This window comes from Phalangium opilio, unplaced genomic scaffold (assembly GCF_054372755.1).
Source record: "Phalangium opilio isolate 3A_F unplaced genomic scaffold, DU_Popi_V2 ptg000232l_1, whole genome shotgun sequence".
Classification (NCBI taxonomy): domain Eukaryota; kingdom Metazoa; phylum Arthropoda; class Arachnida; order Opiliones; family Phalangiidae; genus Phalangium; species Phalangium opilio.
The window spans coordinates 2,160,862-2,188,527 of NW_028324223.1; the positions used below are offsets into that span (position 1 = coordinate 2,160,862).

The 27,666-nt window shown below is 36.4% G+C and overlaps 3 protein-coding genes across 9 annotated transcripts in view; 1 reads left to right on the forward strand and 2 right to left on the reverse strand.

The window, feature by feature from the left end:
• LOC149612756 (synaptotagmin-7-like) overlaps nt 1–20,373 on the reverse strand; it is a 46,102-nt gene extending 25,729 nt beyond the window's left edge. For 2 of the 3 annotated variants that reach the window (XM_089858216.1, XM_089858214.1), the window contains exons 1-5: nt 20,046–20,373; nt 11,042–11,114; nt 10,813–10,960; nt 10,581–10,697; nt 7,470–7,633 (exon numbers count right to left, since the gene is read on the reverse strand). In XM_089858216.1, the coding sequence (XP_089714342.1) occupies nt 7,470–7,633; nt 10,581–10,697; nt 10,813–10,960; nt 11,042–11,114; nt 20,046–20,371 (828 nt within the window). In that variant the 5' untranslated portion in view covers nt 20,372–20,373. The remainder of the gene's footprint in view (nt 1–7,469; nt 7,634–10,580; nt 10,698–10,812; nt 10,961–11,041; nt 11,115–20,045) is intronic. The other variant, XM_089858215.1, reaches the window with a different exon arrangement.
• Nucleotides 20,374–22,617: 2,244 nt separating this feature from the next.
• LOC149612757 (uncharacterized) lies at nt 22,618–25,998 on the forward strand. 3 transcript variants are annotated; one of them, XM_089858356.1, is made up of 11 exons: nt 22,618–22,919; nt 23,010–23,072; nt 23,144–23,517; nt 23,604–23,844; nt 23,914–24,292; nt 24,344–24,508; nt 24,573–24,759; nt 24,928–25,176; nt 25,358–25,529; nt 25,600–25,748; nt 25,812–25,998. In XM_089858356.1, the coding sequence occupies exons 3-11, from the start codon at nt 23,187–23,189 to the stop codon at nt 25,973–25,975; spliced, it is 2,037 nt and encodes a 678-aa protein (XP_089714482.1). In that variant the 5' UTR covers nt 22,618–22,919; nt 23,010–23,072; nt 23,144–23,186; the 3' UTR covers nt 25,976–25,998. The 3 variants fall into 3 exon arrangements, with proteins under 3 accessions (XP_089714482.1, XP_089714479.1, XP_089714480.1); XM_089858354.1 differs by having other exon boundaries at nt 22,628–22,645; nt 22,741–23,072; XM_089858353.1 differs by having other exon boundaries at nt 22,618–23,072.
• Nucleotides 25,986–27,407, reverse strand: LOC149612758 (uncharacterized). 3 transcript variants are annotated; one of them, XM_089858358.1, is made up of 5 exons: nt 27,122–27,402; nt 26,969–27,031; nt 26,706–26,881; nt 26,425–26,637; nt 25,986–26,196 (listed from the first exon to the last, which is right to left on the reverse strand). In XM_089858358.1, exons 3-5 carry the CDS (start codon nt 26,873–26,875, stop codon nt 26,034–26,036), a joined length of 546 nt encoding a protein of 181 aa, XP_089714484.1. In that variant the 5' UTR covers nt 26,876–26,881; nt 26,969–27,031; nt 27,122–27,402; the 3' UTR covers nt 25,986–26,033. The 3 variants fall into 3 exon arrangements, with proteins under 3 accessions (XP_089714484.1, XP_089714485.1, XP_089714483.1); XM_089858359.1 differs by having other exon boundaries at nt 25,986–26,127; nt 26,969–27,407; XM_089858357.1 differs by having other exon boundaries at nt 26,969–27,400.
• Between the last annotated feature and the right edge of the window lie 259 nt (nt 27,408–27,666).

Below are 27,666 nucleotides of genomic sequence, written 5' to 3' on the forward strand. Positions count from 1 at the left end.
TTTTACAGGTGTAAAATTTATAAAATACGTTTTTCCGCTCTTAGCTCGTATAAAATGGAGTAATGGCATCTCCGAGGGTTTGACTTATTATGCCCTATAGGGGGTTAACATAGAGTGCCACTACTCTAAGCTCATCCCTTAATTTATTTTCGAAAGTTCCCGATAGATGGCGTTTTATACGGCTACCCCCAGAAAATAGCGGCTGTCTGCTCGTTGCCCCTTACACGTTTTTTTCGTTAAGCCTAAGCCAGCGAAGTGGATCTAGACCCTTTATAGTTTTACTATATCTATGAAAGGGGCACGCGAGGCGAGGGGGGGGGGGTAGTATCTCGCGCCAATTTCTCTTTCTTTTTCCCGCCAATTGGAAATCATTAGTAACCCGAGCACGTCTCGTGCCTTTGCTAACAAAACCATAAAAAGTAAAAAAGTAAAAAAATAAACACAAAAATAGAAAACTTCGCTGCTCTAGTTTCTTTCTTTGGGGCATCAATTCCAGAAGGTGTTAAGATTAAGAACGTTTCGTTATCCCGAAGTGTTTTACGATAAACAGTTACTTAAACACTAAAATAAAATTGCCTGGTTTTTTTTAAACACCCCTGTATAGGAAATTATTGACGCTAATTAAATATGTAATTAGAAGAAAATGGGATTGGGTGTAGTAGCGATCATCAACTTGAAATATTGCTAAGTAACATTTAAGCTAATTGCATCAAGTGTCCCCCCCCTCTTAAAACTGAAGAAGAGTATGTATACAGTTGAACTACTTTCAGGAATCCCTTAAAGGGAAGGTGAAACGTTATTTAATCGAGGAGTGATATTTTTAATCGATTCTTCTTCAACTAATTAAATGTGAGTATTGTAATCATTAAAGGTAAATACCACTTAGGAATTATTTAAAAAATAAATTCGTTTCACACTCCCTTTAAGAATTAAAAGAAAAGAAATGCGGCAAAAAAAGGAACCTGATTGTTTCAAATTGAAGAGTCAGCAAAAAGGCTCTAAAAAAACGTACAAATTGAATGAAAAGGCAAAGACTAAGAGAAAAGACGGCGGACCATACTGTTGAATCAAAAAATTAAATGGAATAAAAATTGTAAAAAGTTGGCGGAAAATACTTTGGATTCTTTTCTTATTTTGAAAAAAATAAGGAAATGAAATTTGGGCCACTGTTGAAGAATCAATAACAGACAAGAAGCTCATAATTGACCAGTAGAAAATTCTACGAAATCCTTTCATTCCCATGGCCTTTGACCTTCGAATAAATATCCCATTCTCATTTTAAACAAATTTACTTCTAGTTTACGACCTTCTAAAAAAATCTCCTCTATTGAAAAGCGGCTGAGGCATTTGAGGGGGGTGAGGGGAGAGCCTACAAGAGTTGAACCACTCAATTTTTGATATCGAGGTCAAATTCGAGTAATGGTCAAGCAAGCAAGCGTGGTCAATTTAACCCGAAATTTATTGAGAAAAACTGATTTTATATGACAGCTGATATTACGCTGTTGGTTTCCATATTGTTCCTATTGATCGATTGAAGAAAAATATTTGACCAACGGTCAAAAAAAGAACCTCCGTATAACAACTAACTGACCAATATGAAAACCTAAACCTATATAGTAGCCAACGTTTCTACCTCATAGACATCACCCAAGCTCTGCCAATACTCCACTGACCACCGAATGACCACTGACCATACGTGGTATTTTAACCAAAGCGGTAGGGCAATAAAAGTTAATACGATATTCGCATTATTGGTCAAGTTAAGACTTGAATTTCCGCACGATAAACGTTTAAGGCCCAAGTACTAGATGAACTGTACAGCTTGACCAATCGATACCGGTCAGAAGCAATTGTTAAAACGTTGCGTGCATTAAATTACGTACTACACACTACGCGGTATGTTTAATCAAAGGGGATGGACACGTGGCGTACTTCATTCCCGGTTGTTAATAAGGTTAATAAAGACTTAGGGAAATCAATAGAGCGTGTTAGTTAGTGTCGAACCCCTCGAAGGACAACGATAAACCGAGTTCCTTTCAGTTGGTACCGTGACGCGCTGCGTGACAGTCGCTTGAGTTTAACGCTCAGCAGCAGCTTTAGATTCTATGGTAGAATATTACGGGTGAAGCCGCCATTAAGGGGTTTCGAACGCTAGTAAATCTCCATAGCCCCTGTAGAACTGTTTCACCCGCTATACATCGGTGTTTGCAGGGAAAAAAACCAGCCCCTTTGTTCTTTTATTTATTTTTACCTCTCCGTGTGACGTAGTCCAGGAGAGGTTCTGTAACGGCCGTGTCTGTGTGTGTGTCTGTCTGTGTGTGTGTCTGTGTGTGTGTCTGTGTGTCTGTCTGTCTGTGTGTCTGTCCGTTGTTACACCCACGTGACCGCGTTCGCAGTTTGCGTATCGGAGCAAACGTGTTCGCCATTTCCGAACTGCTTTCACAGTCACGGAAATGGCTCCTCTACTTGAGTTCTCACACCACCATCTTCTGGTCTTTGTCCATCCCACACGGACACCAGTCTGTTCTTACTGGCTTCTAATCACCACCATCTTCTGCTCTTTGTCAATCCCACATTGACACCAGTCTGCACTTACACTGGCTTCTAACACCACCATCCACTGGTCTTCCGTCATTCCACATAGACACCAATCTGTATCATTGGCTTCTACTCCATTATCATCGTTTGGTTTTAGGATATACGCGGCGATCAGCTAGGGTTACGAGAAACGTCTAGCCTCCCTAAGGTGGGATCGCCACCAAAGGTTTTCGCAATTGCGCTTTTTCCTTACTATTATAATGGAAATGAATCGTATATATACCCCAAATTTGAAAAAAGCGGGCAAGAGGGGTACCCTTCACTTTAAACGTCAATATTAGCAAAGTTTGAGAAGATAATAGGTATAACTTTATTTTAAACGATTTAACTATTATTAATGTTAATTATTGAAGATTAAAATAATTAAAAATAATTATATTTATTTAAATATTAAAGATAAACCTCTCGTGCAAAGAGAGAGATTATCATTGCCTCCTATATCTACCAAGGCCCGTGCATGCGATATATTTCCTTCATTGCCTCTTATATCTATCAAGGCCCGTGCATTGTGATATATTTCATTCATTGCCTCCTATATCTATCAAGGCCCGTGCATTGCGATATATTTTTCAAAACAACAACAAAAATGGGAAACCCCAACTTAGAAACATAATAACGTTTTCATTGGATACTTTAAGTTTATATAATCTTCTTGACACGGAGAGGTAATATTTTGGTTTTCCCAACTTGTATTTAATTTCGCGCGTGCTTTAATGTCACGTGTTTAATAATTGCACGCGCTTTATCATATATAGATTAGTGTCACGTGATTATATTGTATAGGAATTTGTCTCGTGCGCACGATTTAAAAACCAAGCGCGCGCGCGCTTTAATGTCATGTGTTTAATAATTGCACGTGCTTTATCAAATATAGATTAAAGTTACGTGATTATATTGTATAGGAGTTTGTCTCGTGCGCGATTTAAAAACACGCGCGCGTGCGCTAAAAGTTTCTATAGGCCTAGAATTCTATAATGTTGAAATTGGCTGGAAAAATATTATCCGGGTGGTGGTTTAAATTTAAACCGGCGATAAAACCGGAAACGGCGCTAGCAGACGACAGAGAACCGCCGGAAATTGATAGGTCGAGTTATTACGAAGCCGATGACGATAAATACGACTCGATAATACAAAGAATTTGCATAAATAAAGTGATTAACGACAATATTCTTCAAACTGAAGATGAACAATTAACAAACATAGACAGTTTAGAAATTGAACGCGTCATCTTCGAGGGCGGTACCAACGAAAATGACGTACAGATTATACTGGACAATATCGAGACTTTTCAAAGCGCCATCGGACAAGTACTCGATTTCGTCACTTTAGTTGGACAACCTAACACTACGACGGACAGCGGCGATGACGGTGGTGGTCAAGATGAAGAATGGACAGTAATAATAAATAAAGTCACCATAGAAACTCTTGGATCAAATGGGGGTCGAAGAATTAAGGCGAGAAGCCGTCCAAATGGACTTACTGGCTACAATGTCCGAAACTCCCGTGGTCACGTGAAATAATAAACACAAATATTTTTTCTAAAAATTTTTAAAATGAAATAAATAATTTGGTGAAACTTATTTGGAATTATTTTTAAAATGAAATAAATAATTTGGTGAAACTTATTTGGAATTATTTTTAAAATGAAATAAATAATTTGGTGAAACTTTGGAATTATTTTTTCTTCAAAGATATTAAAAAAATCTAAAAGGCATAAAAAATAGAATCCACGATATCAAATACGTTTTTATGGGGGGGGGGAGGAGGAACGAGTCAGGCGTGACATATTTGAAACGGGAGTCTCGGTTCGAAATGCATTGTGGGCGGACAAATAACCGTTGTCTTATCTTAAAAAACCAACCAAACCGAGACGAAAAGCGTGACAGCTCGGGCCAAGAAGAAGAAAAAAAAAATTAGGTCGGATTAGGCCTATCTAAAATGGCAAAGATAGAAAAAAATAAATGGCATCAAGTTATCTTGACGTTTCATAGGCGGAAGCGAGTTCTAAGTAATACCAACTTAACTTGACAGTGGGCGCGAATACCTCAAATCCATCTCGCGCTCGGGGCACGTGAGGGAAGGGGGAAGGGGGGAAGAGAGAGTTGGTGAAGGCGCGAGATAAAGGCGCGTGAGGAAGATAGAAGAAAGCACTCGCGCGAAAGAAGAAGATCGAGTTACGTGGGCACGAGACCCACCCCCCAATCCCACCCTACTCCCGAGTTTGCCATGCCATATAATACTATCGTGGTGGGCGGAGTTCTGACGTCATCGCCTGACAGATTTTTCCCCGATATCTTCTTACAGCGCGCGCCAAAAAAAAAAATGAAATATAAAGAGATATCTTTTTCCTGGATATTAGATACGTAAGTTTAAGTTAACGTAGGCAAAACGAAATGAATGCACGGGGTTATGAATATTAAAATAATTATTAAGAATAGCAACGTTATATGGCTTCCATGGACTGGGCTCATATTCGACTTGGTTTCAATAAATTAGGGCCTTTATAAGACGAAGAACCTAACACCTTCTTGAACCTAACGCCTAACCCTTTTTTAAACCAAACTTTAACCTAAACTAACCTCCATTACCCCTACGTCGAAATCACGTACTAATAATTAACCCACGATTCCCAATTTGACCTTTACAGAGGTCAATCTCGGAACTGAAAAAAAAGGCTTAAAGAAAAATACCAAAAACAAAAAAAAAAGGAATCGATGGGAAATTAAAATAAATAGTTTCTAAAAATAAATCCTTTGGAGTAATGGCAGCTTCCCACCTTCCACTGTATTAAACTGAATTGGGAAACTAACACGGGGTGTCACTACTCGATATATCACGGTATACCTTATAGAAAAATAAATATTTCGGAAACCCATCCCATTCCTCAAAGAATAAAGGGTTAGAACCACGATATCAAAAAAAAAACCAAAAAATATTCTTAGTTTATAAAAAAGAAAAAAACCAAAAAAACAAAAGGGATATCAAATATATGTGGGTGTCCCCCCCCCCCCCCGCTTGATATCACAGAATTCCTGGGGCGTGATGAATCATGACAGTTATATTGCCAGCAATGCTGCTGCTTTCCCGCCAAAAATAAAAATAAACCACCACTAAGTTTTGGCCGGACTCTATATAGAAAGAGAGGTCACGTGTACTGGTCAACCCAGCAAGGCCAGAAGCCCAGAATAATATCGAGATAGAAAATTCGATAGCGGAAGAATCGAAATTGACACGATTTCTGTGGCAAATGTAATTCCAAATGAAATAAAACTGACATCGTCTCCAAGTCAGGCGGGGGGCGGGGCTAAGGGGGGAGTAGCATTAAGTCAACCGACCGAAGAAGTCAATACCGTGGAAGTAAGACTACCAAAGATCCAAAGTTGTCAATTTCACTTTTGAAATATCACAGCGGAATGATACTATTATTGTGGGGACAAGAAAGTAGTCTCCGATATTCCTAAATCTGCAGAATGGTTTGATTTTCAGGCCATTTTCCCTTCCCCCCCCCCCTAACCAAAGTATGCGGATTTCGAGGGGATAATCACTATTCGAGATTTTACGTAAACACAATAGTGACGTAATTATTTTTGCATGCACTGTAGGGTTTTTAATTTAAGATTGAGCTGTGATCTCCGTTTAGGATTAGGGGTGCAGCCAACACCGATGTAAGCTGTGAATAGCCCCTCGGTAGATTCCATCGAATTTGACAGAAAATAAAGACACGGTAAATCCTTCTGTTACGTTTTGACGCAACGGGATTTGGATTTCAAAAGGGATTTCACATCGGTTCACGGCAAATAATATCATATCACATAAGGGTTTTCCAACGAGACGACGTTTATGAACATTTTGCTTAATTACTCGGTCCCCGATTGTTGAAACCCCAAGTATTTAGTATCGTTGGAAAGCTAAGAAATAGGGCTATAACATACTCAAAGGACACCCCTGTATCTCTTATAGAACCAGAGTTAAAAGGTGTCATGTAAATAAGCCCATGTTAACACGCTATGGAGAGGATGTTAATTAACATTTTACTTAATTACTCGGCCCCTGATTGTTGTAACCCCAAGTATTTAGTATCGTTGGAAAGCTAAGAAATAGGGCTATAACATACTCAAAGGACACCCCCGTACCTCTAAAAGAACCAGAGTTACACCCCCCCCCAAATTGCCTATCAAAAAATCCCTTGATGATAATTAATCCTATATGGTTCGAATTATAAAAGAACATTTTGCTTAATTACTCGGGTCCTGATTGTTGTAACCCAAATTTTTTAGTATCAATGGAAAGCTAAGAAATAGGGCTATAACATACTCAAAGGACACCCCCGTATCTCTATTAGAACCTGAGTTATACCCCTCCAAAGTTGCCTATCAAAAAATCCCTTGATGATAATTAACCCTATATATGGTTCGAATAACAAAAGAACATTTCAAATGCTTAATTACCCTACCCGCTAATTATCGATTATAAAACATCTAAAACCCCATCCACGAAACTTCGGCACGGGTTACCTACTAAGCTTGTACGAGGAGTATACGGTGTACTTGTAAGTAAAAGTACTTGAATAACAAAAGACTTAAGTCAGCATAAACCTAGCCGACTTTAGAACTAAGGGGGGCAAGGGGGATGTTGATCAACTTTGGTCTAACACGGTAACAATAGAATTCCACTCGAGAAACTTTTCTAAAAAACAGTCTTGCATCGAGACCACCGCGGTTCCTCAAATTTCGCCTGAGCGGATATTTTAACCTCAAGGGCCTAAATTGACGCGGAATCAGCGAAAAATCCCCAACGCGACAATCAATGGTCGACCCACCGACCGCCGAAGGAATGGTAAGGCAAAGGCAAAGGTAAAGGGTATGTCTTACCTTTTCCGTGGGTTTGAGTGTCTTCCAGAATGAGGGCTTCTGCGTGAAGTCGATGGTGTTGAGGGGAACGAAGACTTCGCCGATAGAATCGTCTCGACTGAATCTGTCGTAGTCGAAAATGTGCAAATGAAGAACAGACTTTTGCAGTTTGTACATTGGATAACCTGAATAAAAAAAAACAAATAAACACAAAGATTATTATTTATTTTTTTTTTGTTTAAAAACACAGAAAAATGCACGTACAATCATAAGTTTATAAGCGATATGTTAAATGATAATTATGACACGTTCGTAATGCTACTGAGAGGCTTAGAGCAGCTCGAGATAACTATAGTTTGAGAAGGAGAACGAGGGGGAGCGAGTCAATTGAAGTCCTAAGTACACTCGATGGTGGTTAATTAATTTTGCAGCTAGGACCTAATTCCATCTAGGCATTCCTATTTAGTCTGCATTACTAAGCCCCCTTCGACAGCAGCGCCCCCCTCACTCACCAGGCCCCTCCCTCGCTTTACCTCCTCGAATCTATGACCTACCTCACTCCTCACCTCACTTCAAAATTACAATTTCAGTTTGTCATGACCAGATATTAATTAAACAAACTTATGGTAGGAACACAAGTTATAAATTTATGGTAGCATATATAATATAACTAGAAATCTCCAAATTTGTAAAATTTAACTGCAGGTCCCCATTTCAGTTTGTAAATAAAATAAACGACTAGTAACTTCGTAAGCCATACCAATTTTCTCCTTTAAGAAGACTAAGTAAGATTTATTTTTTAGGTCAAATTTAAATGTAAAGTCTTTAGAGGGTAAACAGAGTGAGTGTTGTATAAGAAACACTTTTGGAATTTTAAAGCGGATCGTCAAAGTTTTTATCGACTTTCTCTCTAACTCGCTTGCTTCCCGCCTAAAAGATATATATTTTATTCAAAGCTTGATTTTCCCGAAATCCCTTTCTACAGCTCCTGATTTTATTTTTAGAATTTATCCACGGGGGAAATCAAAGCAGCAAAATATATTAGTCCCCATACATAAATAAATGTACGCGTTAGACATTGTAGCAAACTGATTTTAAACTTATCTCCAAATTAACAAACTGCATGCACACCTATAAAGATCAGTATGAAGATAAAACTCCTTTTTTTCTATTCACTTTATTTATATCTTGAGTTTAGCTTTCATTTGGTCTAATTTTTTGATTCTTAATACGTAATTTGAATAAATCTGGCCTATTTTAAGTTTCATAAATTTTAAATTTGATAAATATGGCCTATTTTTAGTTTCATAAATTTTAAATTTAATAAATTAGGCCTATTTTTAAGTTTCATAAATTTTAAATTTGATAAATTAGGCCTATTTTTAAGTTTCATAAATTTTAAATTTGATAAATCTGGCCTATTTTAAGTTTCATAATTTTTAAATTTAATAAAACTGGCCTATTTTTTAGCTTCACAATTTTTAAATATAATAAAACTGGCCTATTTTTTAGATTCATAATTTTATAAATTAAAAAACAGGCCTATTTTTTAGATTCAGAATTTTTGAATTAACAGAAATTTTGAATTAACAGAATTTTTGAATTAAAAAAACTGGCCTATTTTTTAGCTTGACAATTTTTGAATATAATAAAACTGGCCTATTTTTTAGCTTGACAATTTTTGAATATAATAAAACTGGCCTATTTTTTAGCTTGACAATTTTTGAATATAATAAAACTGGCCTATTTTTTAGCTTGACAATTTTTGAATATAATAAAACTGGCCTATTTTTTAGCTTGACAATTTTTGAATATAATAAAACTGGCCTATTTTTAAGCTCCACAATTTTTGAATATAATAAAACTGGCCTATTTTTAAGCTCCACAATTTTATAATTTAATAAAACTGGCCTATTTTTAAGCTCCACAATTTTATAAATTAAAAAAAAACTACCCTATTTTTAAGTTCACAATTTTAAATTTAATTCATTAAATCTGGCCTATTCCCGTTTAAATTAACTCTAACGTTTATAAACCAGGCCTAAAATTCCCAGTTCAAATTACTCAATGTCTAAAACTGAAAGCCCGAAATTTATCAATTTGTCTCTTATTTGAAAATAAATTGAACAGAGAGAAAGAGAGTTAGATAGCAACTAGAGAGAGGTTATCTTAGATCTCAGAACTATAAACTTAGACCAATGGATGGATGCGTGGTAGGCCTGGTAGTCTCTCGTTACAGATAGTAAGTCTATCTCTAAATTGCCTCTCTCGCTTATAGGACCTAAATATCTTCATTTCTAGGCTTTACGATTGACTGAGCAAACATTTGGAAGGAGCCAAGTGGGAAATTAGTCAAAGCCAGAAGGGGGAGATTTTCAATCCTCTAAAGAACCCTTCCAAACCCCAACCCTTTCAACTTTACACTAAAACGTGAGCCGACTTCCAAAGCGACTAACACAAACAATTTCTTAAGTATCCCCCCCGCCGCGTCTTGACCCCGATAAAGGTCAAAGTTAAACTCCCCAAACTAATTAAGCATGGGCATAAAACGTTTATCTATATTGTAAAAAACCAAATAAAATGTTCTACATCGCGGCTATTAATTAAGATTAAAATTAGTTAATTGATCCCTTGTTTACTTAATTATAGACGGTATTTCATCCCTAATTAGCAAATTCAAAGTCAGAAATTTTACTAAGATTGCGATAACTTAAATTTGATAACCAAGGCTTAACGTTAAAATGCATTTAAATCATAGAATAATCTTAATTAATTTAGTAAAAACTGTTAATAATGATTAAATGGATCGTTATTTACCTTTTAAGCGTAATTTTTCATCTTAATCTATATTAAAACTGATTTAAATTAAAATTAAAATTAAACCGCTTGATAACAATCGTAACAACCGTGACACTCGCGAACTTCACGAGACGAAACGCAACTTTACGCGGGAAATGATGTTACAATAGTGGGCGGGGTTAAGCCAAAAGGGGATCGGCAGCTCCCCGCGTTTGCCTGCGTTACGTTATAGGAGAAAATACCGTGGAGTGACGACTAACCAGAGATTGCGCCCAAAATAATAATACTTAAAAGGGACAGTGACACGCAAAAAAATTAAAATTTTTAAATTACCTTCAAAATAGAATGTTTCGTTCCATCTGGGGTTAAGAGTTCGGTGTTTTACTTTGGTCTCCAGTTTATTCTTTTTATCTGGCAAAAGGCACACTCTAACGTACGGGTCAGATGTCCCTAAACAAATAAACAAATAAATAAATAAATAAACAAATAATTATATTAATTGTCGCCAGAAATAAGTCTTAAATAATTAAAATGTTTAAAAATTATTGCGATAATTAAACGTTACCTAATAGATCTTTGGCAGGAATGTCTTTGGCCTGATGAATTTTGAGGATAAGTGTATTTGACTTGAAGTCGTACTCCAAGGTGAAGTGAATCTGACCTGCACTGTCAGTTCCTTCGTGTAATTCCATCGGTAGGTCTTCTACAGTGTCCTGCATAGGTCAAATGACCCCCCAAAAACATCATCACTCCCGGTCCTATTATAAAGTTCAAGGGTCAATTGAGTTACTGACCTCCGTGTTTGGCATAATAGCCGAAAGAAAGGACATGGCCCCCGCCGAATCTTTTTCTTTACTTCCTTGAAGTCTAAACGCCATTTAAAAAAAAGGGTTAAAAAGAAATTAAGTTTAATTAGGTTTGGATGCGATGTTTGTGCGGAGTTTGCGGTTTTAGACCAAAAATATTTGGTGGTAATTTGATTGTTTTTACCGTTACAGTGTTCATTAAATAAATTTCATAATTTTATCACACGTATTGACATAAATACAATACATAATATTTAGTAAAAACTTTAATTGAAAATTTGAACGTGAACTATAAGTGACGTAAGAAGTGTGACGTTTGATTACAATTAAGTGACAAGACTCTATAGGGAAGCGACAGTTCAGTGCCTTTTATTGCGTTAGGTTCTATGGGGAATATAATACTAAGTGCCAACTCGCTATTTTAACGCAAAATTAATTAAAATTAAATCCGAAATATCTAATCTAGATCAACCAAAAATAATTAAATTAAAAGCCACTATTTCACCAACCTTTCACAAAATTCTGTTTCAATTAACCGTAAATTTTTACAAACTTGAACTTTGACCTTTGATATATAACTATAAACAAAATGTATAAAATTTATATATCAACTTAAAAATAATTTAAATTAAACCGCCCGAAAACCATATTTATTTCGCTATTAGCGTTTTAAACACTTAACTTTGAACCAAATTAATAACAAACTTACCTAAATTGAAACATACTGACGTTTTAAAAACACACAAATTTCAAAATTAAAATAGATAAAATCGTTTGGGGGTTGTTGTCGTTGTTGTTAGAAACCGGAAACGTTACGTTGTTTCCTTTTAAACCTTTTCGGAATCGGAAGTAATGAAAAATTCGTAACAACAAACTTGACCAAAAACTTGGCACCGATTCAAAAAACAAAACGACAACTTTGAGATCAGCTGTCCCGCTTGAAAACTGTCTCTCGGAGTTCGCGACACTACTGTACCTCTCGCGTCAAATTGTCCCCGCTCGCCTAGCGCCTCAAAGACACTCTTTCCAGCAGAGCAGGACACTCTCTCCAGTCCAGTCCTGCATCTCACGCGCTTTTTTTCCCGCCTGAAATTTAGCCACGCGCGTGCGCACATCTTTCCCGCCTTCCAGCCTGCCTTTTAATCCTTACATCCTCATCCACCCCCCCCCCCCTCCTTTAAAAGCACGAGCTCACGAGCTCGCGAGCTCTCTCCCAACGCGAACCAATCAGCGCGGTCCTTTTTGGCGGGACCCTGAAATCCCCGGTTTGTTTATTTTTCGCTCGTTAATAAGTTGTAGCAGAGAGAATGTTTTTAGGTGACTTTTAGGCTTAGCTTAGGAGCAGGATATTTTGAATTGTAAATAAATCTTGGGTAAATATTTGCGGATTAACCTTTACAAAGTTTAAATTAGAACCTGTACTCGATCGATTTCATTTCAATAATAAGTATTTTTAATTTTAAATTTGTGTAGTTAGGGTTGCTGTTGAAACGTTTTTGAAAGAACTGGGTCAATTTTTAAACCGGGGGTCACACTCTGACCCCTGTCAATATTCTTTGAAAATGTTTGCTCCCCAAATTGCCCAAAATATTATGGCCCGTTCCCAAAGTGTCAGCGTTGAAAACTTTAAACCCGATATGTGTAAACATTACACCCAAAATTTATGTGTCGTGACCCCAAAACACTTCATCTTCTTCGAGATTTTGATTTGAAATCAATATAAAAGTGTTGCCGGTCATATTCCCTTTAAATTCTTCTAAGTCACTTCAACATAAACATTAATGATTAGCGAATTATTTTCGAATTCAGTTCAGTTTAAAAAAAATTATATTTTCGTAAGTAACTTCACCTGAATAATAAATGACTTCACAAACCCGGATTTTTATTTTTTTTAAAAAACCCTTGAAAACTTTTAAGGCAAAGTGTTTTTGCAAGTCCGCTTTTCCAACTAATGGCAACTCCATATTGAAGTTAATAATGGCAAAGGCCTATGGTTGCCGTTACTCTATTTCACTCCTTTTAAAAATAGAGTAGCTAGCAACGATAAATCATCTTTGTAATATAATCGTCGACCAAGCCACAAAAAGCCCACAAAAAAGAATTTAAAAAAAATGTGGCCCCGGGTCGCTTTTGTTAACAGTGTATACGAGGGGGTAAAGTTAATGAAGCCAAAGCCGGGGATAAAATTGTTTAGCTATTATTAACCACACATTCTGTACGCGAACACGATTTAAAGGGAATATTACCCTATCTTGAACTATTTTAAATTTTACCATATGTTAAAGGGCCTATAATTCATACAGCTAATTGGAATAATGTGTAGGGCTCCATTTTGATTCAACGTATCTAGGCGGGCTTTGTGGGAGGAGCTAGCTAGACTATGTTATGTATGACGAATAATCTATCTCTGTTGGACCTCGCGTTGCTTCCCTTCGTACCAACCAATGAAATCGTAGTAAGGAAAGACACGCCTTCTAGAGCAAGCCCGGCCAACAAAACCCGAAATCACAGAAATTACCATAAGAAATAGGGACGCAAATATTCCTGTTAGCTGCATGCATTCCTGTTAGGGGTAATACAGCCTTTAAAGATGATATTTGAGGGGTTTGAAAATGACTTAGTGGCGGCGGCAACCAACGGTTTGACGTCAGTCTGAATTTGAATACGGTTGAAAAGCTAGCCAACCTTTCAAAAGCCTTCCCCGAATCCCTCCCCTTAATGTTGGCTTTCCTTTCCCATCGCTATTATTTGGGTAGCTTCTAAAAGCTTTCAAGACACGCTTTATAACGTAGAGTATGATTGAAGTCAACACGTGACTCGGTAATACCCAAACTATAGGATATTTTACAGCGCATGCGCAGTTTCGCCTTATCAATATTGATAATAATAACATTTTTAAATAAATATTTGAATCATCTGTGGAATTCAGATTGACTTTTCCAAGTTGCTCTTCTCCCCCTAAACCCCCAAACGGAAATGACCAATTCTATCGGCCGCAATGGGGTGGGCTAATTACACTTCCGGTTTCTATATTTCCCCAGTTCCTTTTATTCCCCCCCTCACATCCATTTTTATTTCCTCTTGTTCAACACTACCTGACAACTTCCGAATATCCAATCAGAACAATTCGTTCGTTTCCCTTCGTTTATCTTAAGCCTAATTATTACTCTCTGGACATTTTTTTCATTTAGAGAACTAGTGTCACGTGATTTATAGAGCGTAGTTACTACATTTACGCTCTAAGGAATTTAAATACTGTATAGTATGTAGTAATTTTCATTAGTCTAATGAGGAAACGTGCGTGGATTTCGAAAAAGTTCGCGCGAAATTAGGCCTTGGCCTTAGCGACACGCGCCTATAATCTTTCGACCAATCATAATAACAGTTTTGTCTCGCGCTAAAACTTTAATTTCCCGCCTTTTTATTTAGCCTTTTTTGTCACGCGCCAAATTATAAAATTCTCGCGCCAAGTAAGAGAATGACCTTCAAATTTCAATAAGGCGGGAATTATTCCTCGCGCTAATTTCCCACCCATTTTTTTATTTTAATTTTTGTCACGCGCCAAATTAGAGAAAGGTTTTCGCGCCTTTTGCTAAGTTAAGACCTTGAAATTTTAATACGGCTAATTCTATTTTATTATCCATAAGACACTTGTCGAGCTGGGATCTTGATGTAATATTTAAGGGGAATGTCTGGGTACTTGGTGGTAGTAAGTAATTAAGGGGAGAAGGCTACCCACATCAGGTAACCATAGCAACCCCGGGGGCAGCCCGAAGTAAAATCATGGCCCCGAGCAAACTCCTTGAAAGCCAAGTCCCGTTCGCGTTTCACTCCGAGTATGCCTTAGAATTAATACTAGACTTCAGGCAAGTATTACGTTAAGGTTTATGGCAAATTACGGTAGAGGTGGAGAAGAGGTTAGGCTCTCATCCGAAAACTTGGGAATCCCTGGAAATGAGTTTGATTTTACTGACCATTAGGAACTAATAAAAGTCGGACTTAGACTTATAAGCCGTAGGGGGGATATGTATGGGGGGGAAACAGGCTTTACTGTTAGTAACGCCTGACTTTCTCAGCTAAGTCATGGAGGTTTTAATGGATTTAAAGTTGGGGGGGGGGGAGAGCTCAAAGGAATATAGAGTAGTGGCACTTGCTATTAATTAGCCGTAGAACTCACCGTAAACACTGCAAGGATGTGCCATTACTCAATATATTTGTTAAATTTACTTGTACTAATTTTTTTTACGGTTTTAATTAATGATAAAATAATTAATCATGTTTATTTTGGGCTTGAAAAAGTGTTTAGGTAAAACACAGCTGGTAATATTTTTTAGGCGAAAAACATAATTATTTTTCAGTGTTTATCATAATCTCGAGCTGTTATCGGATGGTGACGGACATTAATATTCCTAAGCGTATTTTAGGAGCAAATATTTCCTAAAAATATTTTAAATTAACAGCGGGTGACTCGCTTCATTAAAACTCCTTGCTTTACCCTACTAATGACTTTTCAGCGCTCAAGTTTCATCCAAGGGTTCGCCTACTAAATTAAAATTCTTAGCTCTTTTGGTGTAATTTAAAAAAGGGGGCAAGTATCCGACCCCTTTTTATTTTAAATCATTTTCTCGTGAGTTTTAATATTTTTGAGTGGAACTTCGCTCGAACTTTTCCCATGGTATTCGCGGTCACCGAATTAATACGGAAATATACGGGGGAAATGCGATAAAAAAGTACATTGCTATACCTTTAACCGTATAAACAAATAAGGGGCGAATATATCCACGCGCACGAGCGCACGAGATTTACAAATGACTTTTAAACTTTATTTAATTTAATATTGTTGAAAGGCGGTAATGAAATGGCTCGGTATCCGTATAGAAATACCCTATATGAAGGCCTACAATTTTTAAAACTAAAAAGGCTGAGAAAGTTATCAGATTAAAAACAGGCGCGTTTAAAATTGAAACCAAGTCAAGGGGAATATGCAGCGCGTGGAAAGCCGAGTTCAATTAGGGTGATTTATTTTATACTTAGCTTTAACGTTAGAGCAAACTGCGGGTGACTTTGGCAGGAACATTTTTAAAACTAATGGCGGTTCTTAACTTAAAAATGTACTAGAGTCTATACGAAAATTGCCTACAGCGCCATTAGAGTATATACTCGTGTTTACGAGTCGACTTTATTTAAATAGCGACTTTTGGTAAATTCTCTGCATCCTTTTTATTTTATGTTATATTTATTTTTTATTTTTGGGAAATAAATTTTGCCAGGATTAAAATTCAAGTTGCCACTTCGTTATTTCTTGAAAGTTCAAAAGAGTCACTTTACAAAAGTACACCACTTGAAATTAGTTTCACATTTATCTTTTAAGATAATTAAAAGTTTTGTATTAACCAATTAAATTATCTAACCAAATTTGTGACTTAAATTCACCATTTAAACTAAACTTAAAATTATATTATAGTGTACCTAAGTGCTAAACCAATAAATATATAAATAGTTCCGAAATTGGCCAATCAGAAGAGTCCAAATTTTGAGAATTAAATATCAGACTCAAATAAATTATTCTAACGCGAACAAGACCGCACTCTGGGAAACTAACTTAGGAGCGAAACCATTAAGGGGTTATTTTTTTCCTTATGGTTGGGGTTGGGGCTGGGGGAGATGGGTCCCCATCCATATTTGGGCGGAGTCTCTGTTTGGGACCCTGCATGCACGATTGTCTTTTTTGGGTGGATCTCCTCCTAACATTCGTTTCTTTCTTTTTACTACTACGCATTTAGAATTATTAGCTCATAACTAAAGTCCGTATTCACTATCTGCAAGGGCCTAAATTCGGAGTTCTATTCCCCCGCCTTAAATAGCGCTGCACACTCCGCTTGATTCATTTTATTACCACCACCACGTCGGTGGTAACTGGTTTGGTTTGGTAATAGCGTAGGACTACACCTTTAATGGAATATTTTAACCTAAAATCGATCGATTGGTTTGATTAAATGATACCTTTTACACTATGTAACAAGTTAGTTACAAAATGGCGTTAAACCAAATTAGTTTTGGGGATAAATGATTCGCAAAATTGTTTGGAAACAGCTTGTTTATCCATGAATTTCCCAGTTTGTCGATGACGTCACTCTGGAGCGTTCAGTGCGCTTACCAAAGAGTGATCGGTTTTCCACCGGTTTATCTCGCTGAACGCCCATCAAAAACACGTCCAACTCTTTCCTTAATTAGTGTGTTAATTAGTTGGCCGTCAATTTAAATAAACACGATTGCCAGTTAAGGTTAAGGGTTTCCAAAAGTACGAAATTCAGTAGAAAAATTTACCTTGAAAAGGATTTTATACAACTGGTCTATTTTAATTTAAAAATAGGTCAAAAATTCAAGGAAGAAAGATTTAGATGTATCCAAGTTTATCCGCGAATTAAATATTATTTTATATAGGTACATAACTCTGTCCATAATCCTTTGATTTAGTTTAGCACTTTTTGTGCCGTGCACTATCTACTTTATAGCTAAGCCTTGGCCCCTTCCAATAACCCCTTTAGTTACGAGGTTATAAAACACAAAATGCGGTTTCGCTTTTATAGTCAAATTATTCTAGAGCGAGCGAAGTTTCCTGCATGCATAATAAAATATTTAGCACTTCATGCACTTAAACTAATACGCTAGCTAATTAGCTTAAATTAAATTTAAATATTAATATTAATAACGAAATGATAACAGTGGTCTCTCCTCTACCGTTTTTAAATTCGTAGTACAATTCCCAATTAGCTCTAATTAAATTTAATTATTAATAAAAGTAATATAATATAATATGTATAATTTTAATTTCGGCTCTAGTGCGAACGAAACCCCTAATCGGATAAAAAGCATCGAGTTTGAATATTTGCTACGCGGAATTCTTCTTTTATTCAACAAATAAACATAATTAATGCGGCATATCTCTTCCCAGGGGTTTCTGTTACAACCCCAGTGCAGTATTAATACTCCTAGCCTGAAAACTATGTTTATAATTCAACTTTCTTGCCACATAAAAAAGAAAATTAAATATTAATTCGAGAAATAATTCAATAGAAGAATTCGGAAGTAAATAAACTCGAAGTTATTTACTAAATAAAACACGTTATAGTATAAGCACTCGCCCATAATTCCTGGCGAGGCCCAAAATAAATTTTCTTTAGGGCCAAAAAACATTTGGAAGGAATTATTACACTAGCGCTCTGATAATCGCGTTAGGGGCGTGTCCAAGAAGATGATAAGGCTCGGGCAAACAAGGCCCGAGCTCTCCTTTCGGGTTTCATATCCCTAACTCCTTAAGGCCAAGAAAGATACGATTCTCGAATGCTAAGCACGTTACGGCTCGTTAGGCCCGAGGCAAAGGCCTAGAGGTTTCTCCAAAAACTATTCCATTACAATGAAAAAGGAAGCGAGAGACGCCATGCATTGCCTTTGACCTGAAGGCAACGCGACTTTAGTTCTAAATATTTGACGAAAAACCTAGCCGCGCTTGCTTTGAATTCAGACCGGCGAATTTGACCTTTGAACCTCGTCCGCGTGACCCCTACACCCTAGGCTATAATCCTTAATCAGGTTCGTTTCGTTAACGAAGTTATTCGCCGAGATCTAATTACTTTTGCCCAAATCCTTTCTTTACCTACGCGTGGAGAAGGCCGTTAACCTTAGTTGGCAGTGGGTGCCAAAGCTGACTTTTGTGGCGCCCTTTCATGTTAGCCGCTAGCACGAGCGCCAGTTACGTATTAATTCCAATTATAACACCCACTTTCGTATACTAGCTTTGGTAGAAGAACTAGTTTTAACTCTATTAAAGTTGGAAGTTAGATAGCTTTGATTTTCAATCGGATTACCCGGTCGCATGCACGAGATTATTTTGGCAGCGCGCGCGAGACATCCCATTATTCAAGCTCGCGCCTGAAATTTTGTACTTCACTTCAAGCGCGCGCATTCAAAGAAGGCGCGAAAGGCGAACACGTGACGGCTCCCGCTTTATATCGAAAAAGTCTATAAAGATTTAATTCCGGTTGGAAAACAATGGGACTCTTTTATAATTAAAAGATTTAACCACAGACCTAACTTCATTTCAAATCGACCACAGACTACAGAACCGTCGCCAACTGAATATAAAAACACACTAACGCGTATAAAAGTGGATAAGCAAACCCTTTTTTCTAGGTTAAAACCCTTTTAGAATGCAAAATATAGTCAAAGGATAAAGTCTTACAATTTTTCTTATTTTTTTTTAAACTTAGTCAGTGGTTTTATTCCTGCTTTAGACCAAGGCTTAAGGAAAAAAGGCTTCCTACTCGCTGTCAAGTTAAACTGTCAAAAATATATTACGTTTGACGATTTGAAACAAAAACCCTTGGGTTCGTATCAGTCAAAAATTTGCATTGGAAATTACTAAGCTTACCAGGGGTTGGGAGCCCTCTAGCGGTTTTTAAGGTAAACACCGTTCATATATATTTTTTCATGCGGTTTAAATACGAGTAGTGGCACCTAGCGTTATATTCCTCATAGAGTTTAAAGGCAACTGCCATTACCTTATAAATATATAATTGGGGATAACCAGACTGTTGATATAACGAATTGGCTTAATTTAAATATTTAATTTTATAATAACAATTAACGTCGCTGTCTTAAAAGGAACACAGTTTTGGGTTGAAAGTAACTGAAATTAGGTACCTTTTAAGAACGCGACAGAGGGGCATGCTGCGAAACTCGGAATTAGCTTTGATATTTAATTCCAATTTAATTAAAATTAAATTATTCCAAAGCTAAAAATTTAAAAACGTACCAACCAATTGGACAAGGTATATCCGTACTTGCAGGGGGAGGTCAAGGGTCAAATTAATAATAATTTGTCATTATTATTAAATAATTCGTAAAAATTAAAAATATACGATATTCAAGGGTGGGGGCGGGGTTAGCGTGGTGACGTCACTACGGAAGACTAATGTTCTAAACTACTTACGGCGGTAAAGCGTGTAAAGCTACTGAAGAAACTAAGGGAGGGATTAACCTTAGCGTAGTTCCGTGTTGAACGCGATCCTCGACGTTGTGTCTAGTCAGTTCCACGACGCTGCTGCTGCCGTCCACCCCTTGACCACCGCCGGGAGTGCCCGCTTGACCAGGAGGAACGGGAGGACCCACTTGCAAAGGTTCCAACTCGTCGCCTTTACTCTTCTTGGCGGAACGCTTCTTCCAATACAAGTAGCACAGCACCAAAGTGACCACCATGGACACGACGGCCGCGATCGTACCCAACACCCAAGCCAATATGATCGTCGTGTATTCCATCTCAACCTGTTTTAAAGAACCGATGAAGAAAAAATAATGATAGATAAGATTAGCAAATTTTCATTATTAATAGCAAAAGTTTACAAGTTAAAACATAAAGTGTACTTCGTTGAAGTTTGCTCGCGATGCGTAATACGAGAAACGCCCCCTTACCCTCAGAATAGTGTCGACCCCCATCTTCACGACCGTAGCAGCGCAAGTGAAAAGGCTCAATATAGTAGCCGGTGCTAACTCTAGTACCAAGAATTAACGTTTGGGTCGCCACCATACAGTACTATTTTCTAAAAACCTTTTACCCCAAATAAAAATCTCTTCTCTGATTGGTTAATTCGCGTAGAGGTTGTTGAGAGGAAGGTCTTTTACTTTTCATTTTACACTGATTGAGTCAACAGGAAAAAGAATGGGAACTGCGAACGAGGTAGGTGGGTATACTTTTTGGTTTTTAATCTATAAACTTTTGTTAATAGATATTAGCTCCGTTATTAACCCTCTGTTTAATTTAATGTCCCGAGCTTCTTGATAAGCATTTATTGTTTTCACACTTGTCTATTCAACACTAAATAATTCGGTTTTGTTAAAAATTAAAAGTGAATTTCAAAATAATTTTTATAAACCATTTTTTTATGACAGACAGACAGACAGACAGCAATGGGGGCCGGGGAGATAAAGATAAGCCGGATTATTTTTCTCTCCGAACTTTCTTGGAATATTTTGCAAAAACATGAAAGTTAATCCATGAAGCCCCAGCCGAATGTCACTCTATCAAGATCAGTGTCACCAACACTGGGTCCTTCTTTACCCCCCTTTAAACGTAATCCTCCGTTTGCAGAGTGCACCCAGCAAAGCTACACGCTACTGAAATATTAGTACACCCACTACATATATCTATATAGCTACAAGCATTAATATAATCCCTGTACACAAAATACTTAAAATAATTTTTTTTATCTCAAAAAAGAAAACATGAAAAATGTTTTCAGAATTTTTCATAAAAATTCTTAACTTCTCCAAAATAGAACCGAAAATTTAAGGTAAATAAAATTCCAGGCTTAATTTTGACCGAGGCTTAGCGTGGGGGCGGGGGGGGGAGTTTACTTTTAATAATATTCCAGGGAAAGGGTTAAAGGTTTCTCGACGAGAAATTTGAAGTGCTCGGTACATACGACTTTAATTGCTAAAGTTACTTTGATCAATGTCTTCCGCCATTTACAAATACCGCGCATCTAGAGGCCAGACATTGTAACTATGGTATTTCTGTGCCCGATCAATAATAGGGATGAATTAAGTCACTTAAGACGTTTTGGCTCTAAGTTAATATAGGATACGTCTTCATGAAGTTGTTCTACCCCTTACTTTATTTAGTTAAGATAAAGATTATTTTAATGTACATGAGAAAGGCAGAGAGACCTGCCATTTCCCTTCTGGGGTTTTATTTTTTATAAAGGATTAAAGTAGAAGTTAATTACTTTAAATAATTAAATAAATAAATTAGTTTTTCGAAATATTAATAAATTAGTCGATTATTTTATATAAATGTTTTGAAACGAGGGGCTTTTAAAAACAATGCTTGGAATCAAATTTAAATTATCTTTGGTTAGTTTAATAATTAAATAAATAAATTAATCGAAACATTATAAAAATTAATCGAAACATTATAAAAATTAATCGATTATTTGATATAAAAGTTTTTTTTTTCCAGGAACTTATTTGTTTTTAATAAAAAAAAGTTTGGAATCAACTTTAAATTATCTTTGGTAAGCTTAATAATTAAATAAATTAATCGATTATTTTTATAACGAGTTTAAATTATCTTTGGTTAGTTGAATAATTAATTAAATTAATCGAAACATTAACAAAAATTAATCGATTATTTTATATAAATTGTTAAAGACGCCAGGAACCCTTTTTTATATTGAAAAGAAACGAAGGCAAGCTTAAGAAGATTTTTGTCTAAGCCCCAAATTTATTTTTTCTTAAATTTGATAATAAATGGATTTGGCCAAGATCCATTTTAGGGATCAATAAAATGGTGGTAAGGAAGAGGGAAGGGGTAAGGGAAAATCGCGCTTTTATATCGAGGCAAGCTTAATGCTTAACAATATCCAGAAAAAATGGATTTCAAAATCTAAGAAGAAAAGTATTCCTATGCGAAGGAGTAAAAAATATTGTAATACCGAAACACATCGAAAATCAGAAAAAAAAATCCAAAAAAATGGAAATATTCGTCGAAAATGGCTTTTAATCTTTTAAAGGGAGGGTGAAGAGGAAAATCAAGTTAGTTTTAATCGATTATTTTACTAGTTATAAGACCTATATGCATAGTGAAACATTCAGGAAATATCTCTAGAATTTTTAAAAATTCAAAAAAGGCGCCGATTTTGTCCTTTTTTTTATTATTTGAGCCCTGCACCTTTGACCAATGAGGAGGGCCCCCTCTAGCGGACAATAAAAATGCGGGAAAAACGCGTGCTGAGAGCCTGAGACAGCCTTCGCCCTTCGCCATGTTCGCGTTCGCCTTGAGTTAAAATACGGATTGACGGATAAATTGGTCGGTAAATATAGTTAATATACAGTAAATAAATGAAGATGAAGGGAAAATACTGATAGTTGAGATATATTTCGCTAAAATTCAACGTAGAATTACGAGTGGTATATCGGGATTCTGGTGAAAACTGAAAACTTTTCTATCGGCCAAGGCTTAGTAAGTATTAGTAACAAATGTACACATTTGACAAATGTTATGTACCTAATGCAAAATTATATATCATACAGTATTTTAAAAGTGAACGTAAAAGTTTAGTAACAAAATATTGAGATGTCGGGTGATATTTGCGCGGTTCCGGGCTGCACTAACACTCAAGAAAATTGCCGAGGAAAAGATGTGAAATTTCACAGTTTTCCTAGTAACCCAGAAATTCTACGTCAGTGGAAAAACGCAATTGGTAAAGAGGGAGATTGGATCCCAAGGAAGAAGTTGAGAGTGTGCTCCATTCATTTCACCCCAAGTTCTTATGCAAGTGATAAACGAAAATATTTGAAAAGAACTGCTGTACCTAGCGTTTGGGGAGAAGTATCATCTCGAAAAATGGCCAAATTAGATACGGTACAAAGTAGTCATCATATTGGAGAGGCTGCTGCAAATACATGTTAGAAACTACAGTTTATTCTGATATTTAACTAAGGCTAAATTTCATAAGAGTTATCAGGTACAATTTGCGATAAAATTTTACAGCGGGCACACTTGAACTTCAGGTTTCTACTGAAAATGAGTATCAAAGGAGTCATGTGTTATCTGACACTGAAGATCTTTTTCGTGAGGAGCTAGTTTTGGAAGACGAGAAACCTGTGCCAGAACCCATAGGGTCTCAAACTTGCAGTGATTCTACCGAGGCCTTAGGAATAGATTCCAGTTCTTCATATGAACCCAGTCTTTCTGGCACACAAGAGAGTGAAGCAATACAATCGGAAGATGAGTTAGTTTTAAATTTCTTCTCAATTTTATATCAAAGGTCACTTTCAAAATTTTCAAACTTATTATGCAGATATATAGAGGGATTTGTTCCAGAAACTAAGCCCCACTTAGAGGACAAATACATTGTTTTCATCTCCCAATTACTTCTACTATTTAAATTTTGCCGGAGGCAAGATTGCCAAAATCCCATTGTCCATTTGACTAGAAATATTTCTGGCTCATGTTTGACAATCAAAACGGAATGTTTAGCAGGTCACAATGATGTTTGGGAAAGTCAATCTAGCTTTGGACAAACTTCGTGGGGAAATTACCTCTTGGCAGCAGCAATATTTTTTTCTGGGGAAATACCTTCAAAATGTTTGCGAGTGTTTAAAAACTTGAATATAAAAGTTTTTTCAATCCGCATGTATTTCCTATATCAAAGGATGTTTCATCCCATAATTGAAAAGGTATTGTCATAAATTTGAGATATAGACATTTGTATCTAACCATTTTTGAAGTTTTGGGTCAAAGAACAAGAAGATCTATTGCTATCAGATCCTGCGAAGAAATATACTCTTTGCGGTGATGGTAGAGCTGATAGTCCTGGCTTCTCTGCAAAGTATGGGACATACACTTTTATGGATGCAGAAACGAACAAAATACTCCATGTTGAACTTGTTCAGGTAATAGCAGGTCATATAAAATAAGCTTGTGAAGAACTTTATCAATGGCAACAAATTATTCCAGTCCACTGACGTAACGGCATCTAACCAGATGGAATTAGAAGGATTGAAAAGAGGACTGGAATTTTTCTCAAATATGATGATTGGAATCGCCAAAATAGTTACTGACCGTAATCAAGGGGTTATAGCTTATTTGAGGGACACGCACACTGACATTATCCACGAGTTTGATAATTGGCATGTTGCCAAAAGTAAGAGTTGAAACCTTGATGTGGAGGTGCCAAATAGCATGCTGAAATCGGTTGGTTAGCTCGACTCAGATTACAACATTGTGAGCTAGTTACTAAATGCAATTTGACAAATCAACTCTAAAGGTACACCCCATTTTGCAAATGAAGTCAGTTTTGCTTTGTTTTCAGATATAAAGGCCAAACTAGCAGTAATTGCAAAGAAAAAAAGTTACAGTGCTTTAAATTTGTGGATACCTGGGATAACAAACCACATATATTGGGTTGGGGCATCATCAACGACAAGAGACGAAAGAAAGGATAAATGGCTCTCTATGTTAAATCATATTACTGATGTTCATGAAGGACATGGAAAAGAATTTCCGAAATGCCAACATGGCCCGCTTGAAGAACGAGATGAAAGGATATGGCTCGCAAGAGGCGAGTAACAGATTTCATATAAAAACAAACAACCAGTCTCAGAAGAAGCGTAGTTTTTAGTTTCTAATTGTTAATAACGATAACTTGCAAATTGACGAAATAATTTTGGAAGATCTGAAACATATATTCTTTCGACAAATTTAATTCTATCAAAATCTAAACTACAGTTATTATATTTTAGGCACCAAACTTTTCGACGAAGTTAGCAAAGTAGTAAATTCTCCTTACACACTTGCCGCTATTTACCAACTTTCCTCGAAATATCAAACCTACTCAGTGGAAGTTTTCCATTCTGTGCTGAATTCATTCAGCCCAAAAATGTACCATTTTACAAAAGACTCAATGCAGTCGAGGTTCGTTTTTTATACGCCCTGAGCTTGCTGTATGGGTACATTTTCTCAGGCAATTAAATTCCAAACACAGGATTTATCTTGCTGCACTCCATTACAATGAAAATGGTCACAAAGAACAAGCTAAAACAGCCAAAGGAGAAGAACAATTCTACATATCTTACCCTAAGGCTAAAAGTGGAGCAGCTACTGTGCGAAAAGTTTTGGTAGAAAGTACATATGGTGCGTGTTAGTACTGATTCTTTTATTAGGGTACAAACTTGAAAATGTTTCATTTCTTTACAGAATATGTGGGAAAATTAATGCAACTCTCTTATGAACAAGCAGTTCACTCTGTTGCTACAGATTTAATCACTACTCCCTCACGAGTAGCTACACTGTCTTCCTTATATTCTAAGGATGTCAGCAAAGCCGACTTAGTAGCAAAATTAAAATCAAGATTTCAATAAAAAAAACCAATCGTTGTTGCTTATTTATTTATTTATTATTTCACGTGATATTGTAAATTTAATCATCAAATCTTGGGTATTTGAACCCACAATATTCTTCTGAGGGCCAAGTGCTTCTAATTTTCGCCACAACACAGCTGGGAATGGGAGTCCTACGTTTCCGCCCCAAACGTTTAAAAATAATTCTTATAAATTGCCGATAAGCAACATATCGATAACTTCTAAAATTTCAAATTATTGGTCTTATAAAATAATACGTAATACATATAATTGCCAGTAACACTCATTGAAGGTCTCTCTGAGTTAGATTTGAACATGAATTAAAATTAACAAAAATGAACTGAACATAGCTATTATTGTCTAGTTTTCAAACAAACTAAGCCCAAATTGAAAATTCAGTTAGCATTCATGAGTGCCTTCTACTATGCAAATAATTCCAGAGTACTTACTCGTGAATATTATCCTCATTCCTGTCATGCGTTTCATCAACGTAGGTATAATATGCTGGCTCAAGTACATCTAGATCAAGACAGTTTATAATAAAACGTCTCCATTCAATTACACAAGCTAAATCAGATGTTTTTTCAACAACTCTGTTTATTTCCCTGCAACACACACTTTCGTGTGCTGTGTTCATTTCCGCGCAGTTGTTACAAGTACACCTATTAGATTATAGCATTTAAAATTTTTAACTTCATTGCCTTATTATGATATGAAATACACTACTAACCAATTTGTGGTACCAACACGTTCATTGTTGTTATTGTTGCCGATATTAACACCATTATCATTTTCTTCGTCACTTTCATCATTTTCAAAATAATGGGGGTGGTCCACAACCAGTGGTTCAAATTGGTAGGGATGAATCCCCAATTCATCTATAAACTCTGCCATTATCATTCAAACCTAATTTAGGAGCAAGAATTTGTACGTTTAAATCAAGATTGTAATTAAAAATCTATTTGTATTTTGCAATGGACTAATGGTACTTACTAAGCCTTGGCCGATAGAAAAGTTTTCAGTTTTCACCAGAATCCCGATATACCACTCGTAATTCTACGTTGAATTTTAGCGAAATATATCTCAACTATCAGTATTTTCCCTTCATCTTCATTTATTTACTGTATATTAACTATATTTACCGACCAATTTATCCGTCAATCCGTATTTTAACTCAAGGCGAACGCGAACATGGCGAAGGGCGAAGGCTGTCTCAGGCTCTCAGCACGCGTTTTTCCCGCATTTTTATTGTCCGCTAGAGGGGGCCCTCCTCATTGGTCAAAGGTGCAGGGCTCAAATAATAAAAAAAAGGACAAAATCGGCGCCTTTTTTGAATTTTTAAAAATTCTAGAGATATTTCCTGAATGTTTCACTATGCATATAGGTCTTATAACTAGTAAAATAATCGATTAAAACTAACTTGATTTTCCTCTTCACCCTCCCTTTAAGTAGCCACTGTAATATATAATGGATACTACCACCACCAGTACAAGTACTTGGAAAAATCAAAAATGACCTTTTAAAGGGAAGGTCAACCCGAAACTAATTTTTTCTAATATTTTTTGCAATTATATTATATTAGACTCTTTCATTAATGGCTGATAACCTTTGACCTATTATAGATAGGGTGAAACTAAAAATACCATTATAAAGACCGTATTCCATATAGTAATTACACCGAGTTTCGTGAA

Bases quoted from the DNA above. Each gene is read 5' to 3' on its own strand.
- LOC149612757 (XM_089858353.1), top strand. From the start codon at position 23,187: ATGTCGGGTGATATTTGCGCGGTTCCGGGCTGCACTAACACTCAAGAA. The intron at 24,760-24,927 runs GTAAGAGTTGAA...CTTTGTTTTCAG, and splicing joins TAATTGGCATGTTGCCAAAA to ATATAAAGGCCAAACTAGCA. The intron at 25,749-25,811 runs GTGCGTGTTAGT...ATTTCTTTACAG, and splicing joins TTTGGTAGAAAGTACATATG to AATATGTGGGAAAATTAATG.
- LOC149612758 (XM_089858358.1), bottom strand. From the start codon at position 26,875: ATGATAATGGCAGAGTTTATAGATGAATTGGGGATTCATCCCTACCAA. The intron at 26,638-26,705 runs GTTAGTAGTGTA...ATAATCTAATAG, and splicing joins CGTGTTGGTACCACAAATTG to GTGTACTTGTAACAACTGCG. The intron at 26,197-26,424 runs GTAAGTACTCTG...TTGAAATTTTAG, and splicing joins AATGAGGATAATATTCACGA to AAGTTATCGATATGTTGCTT.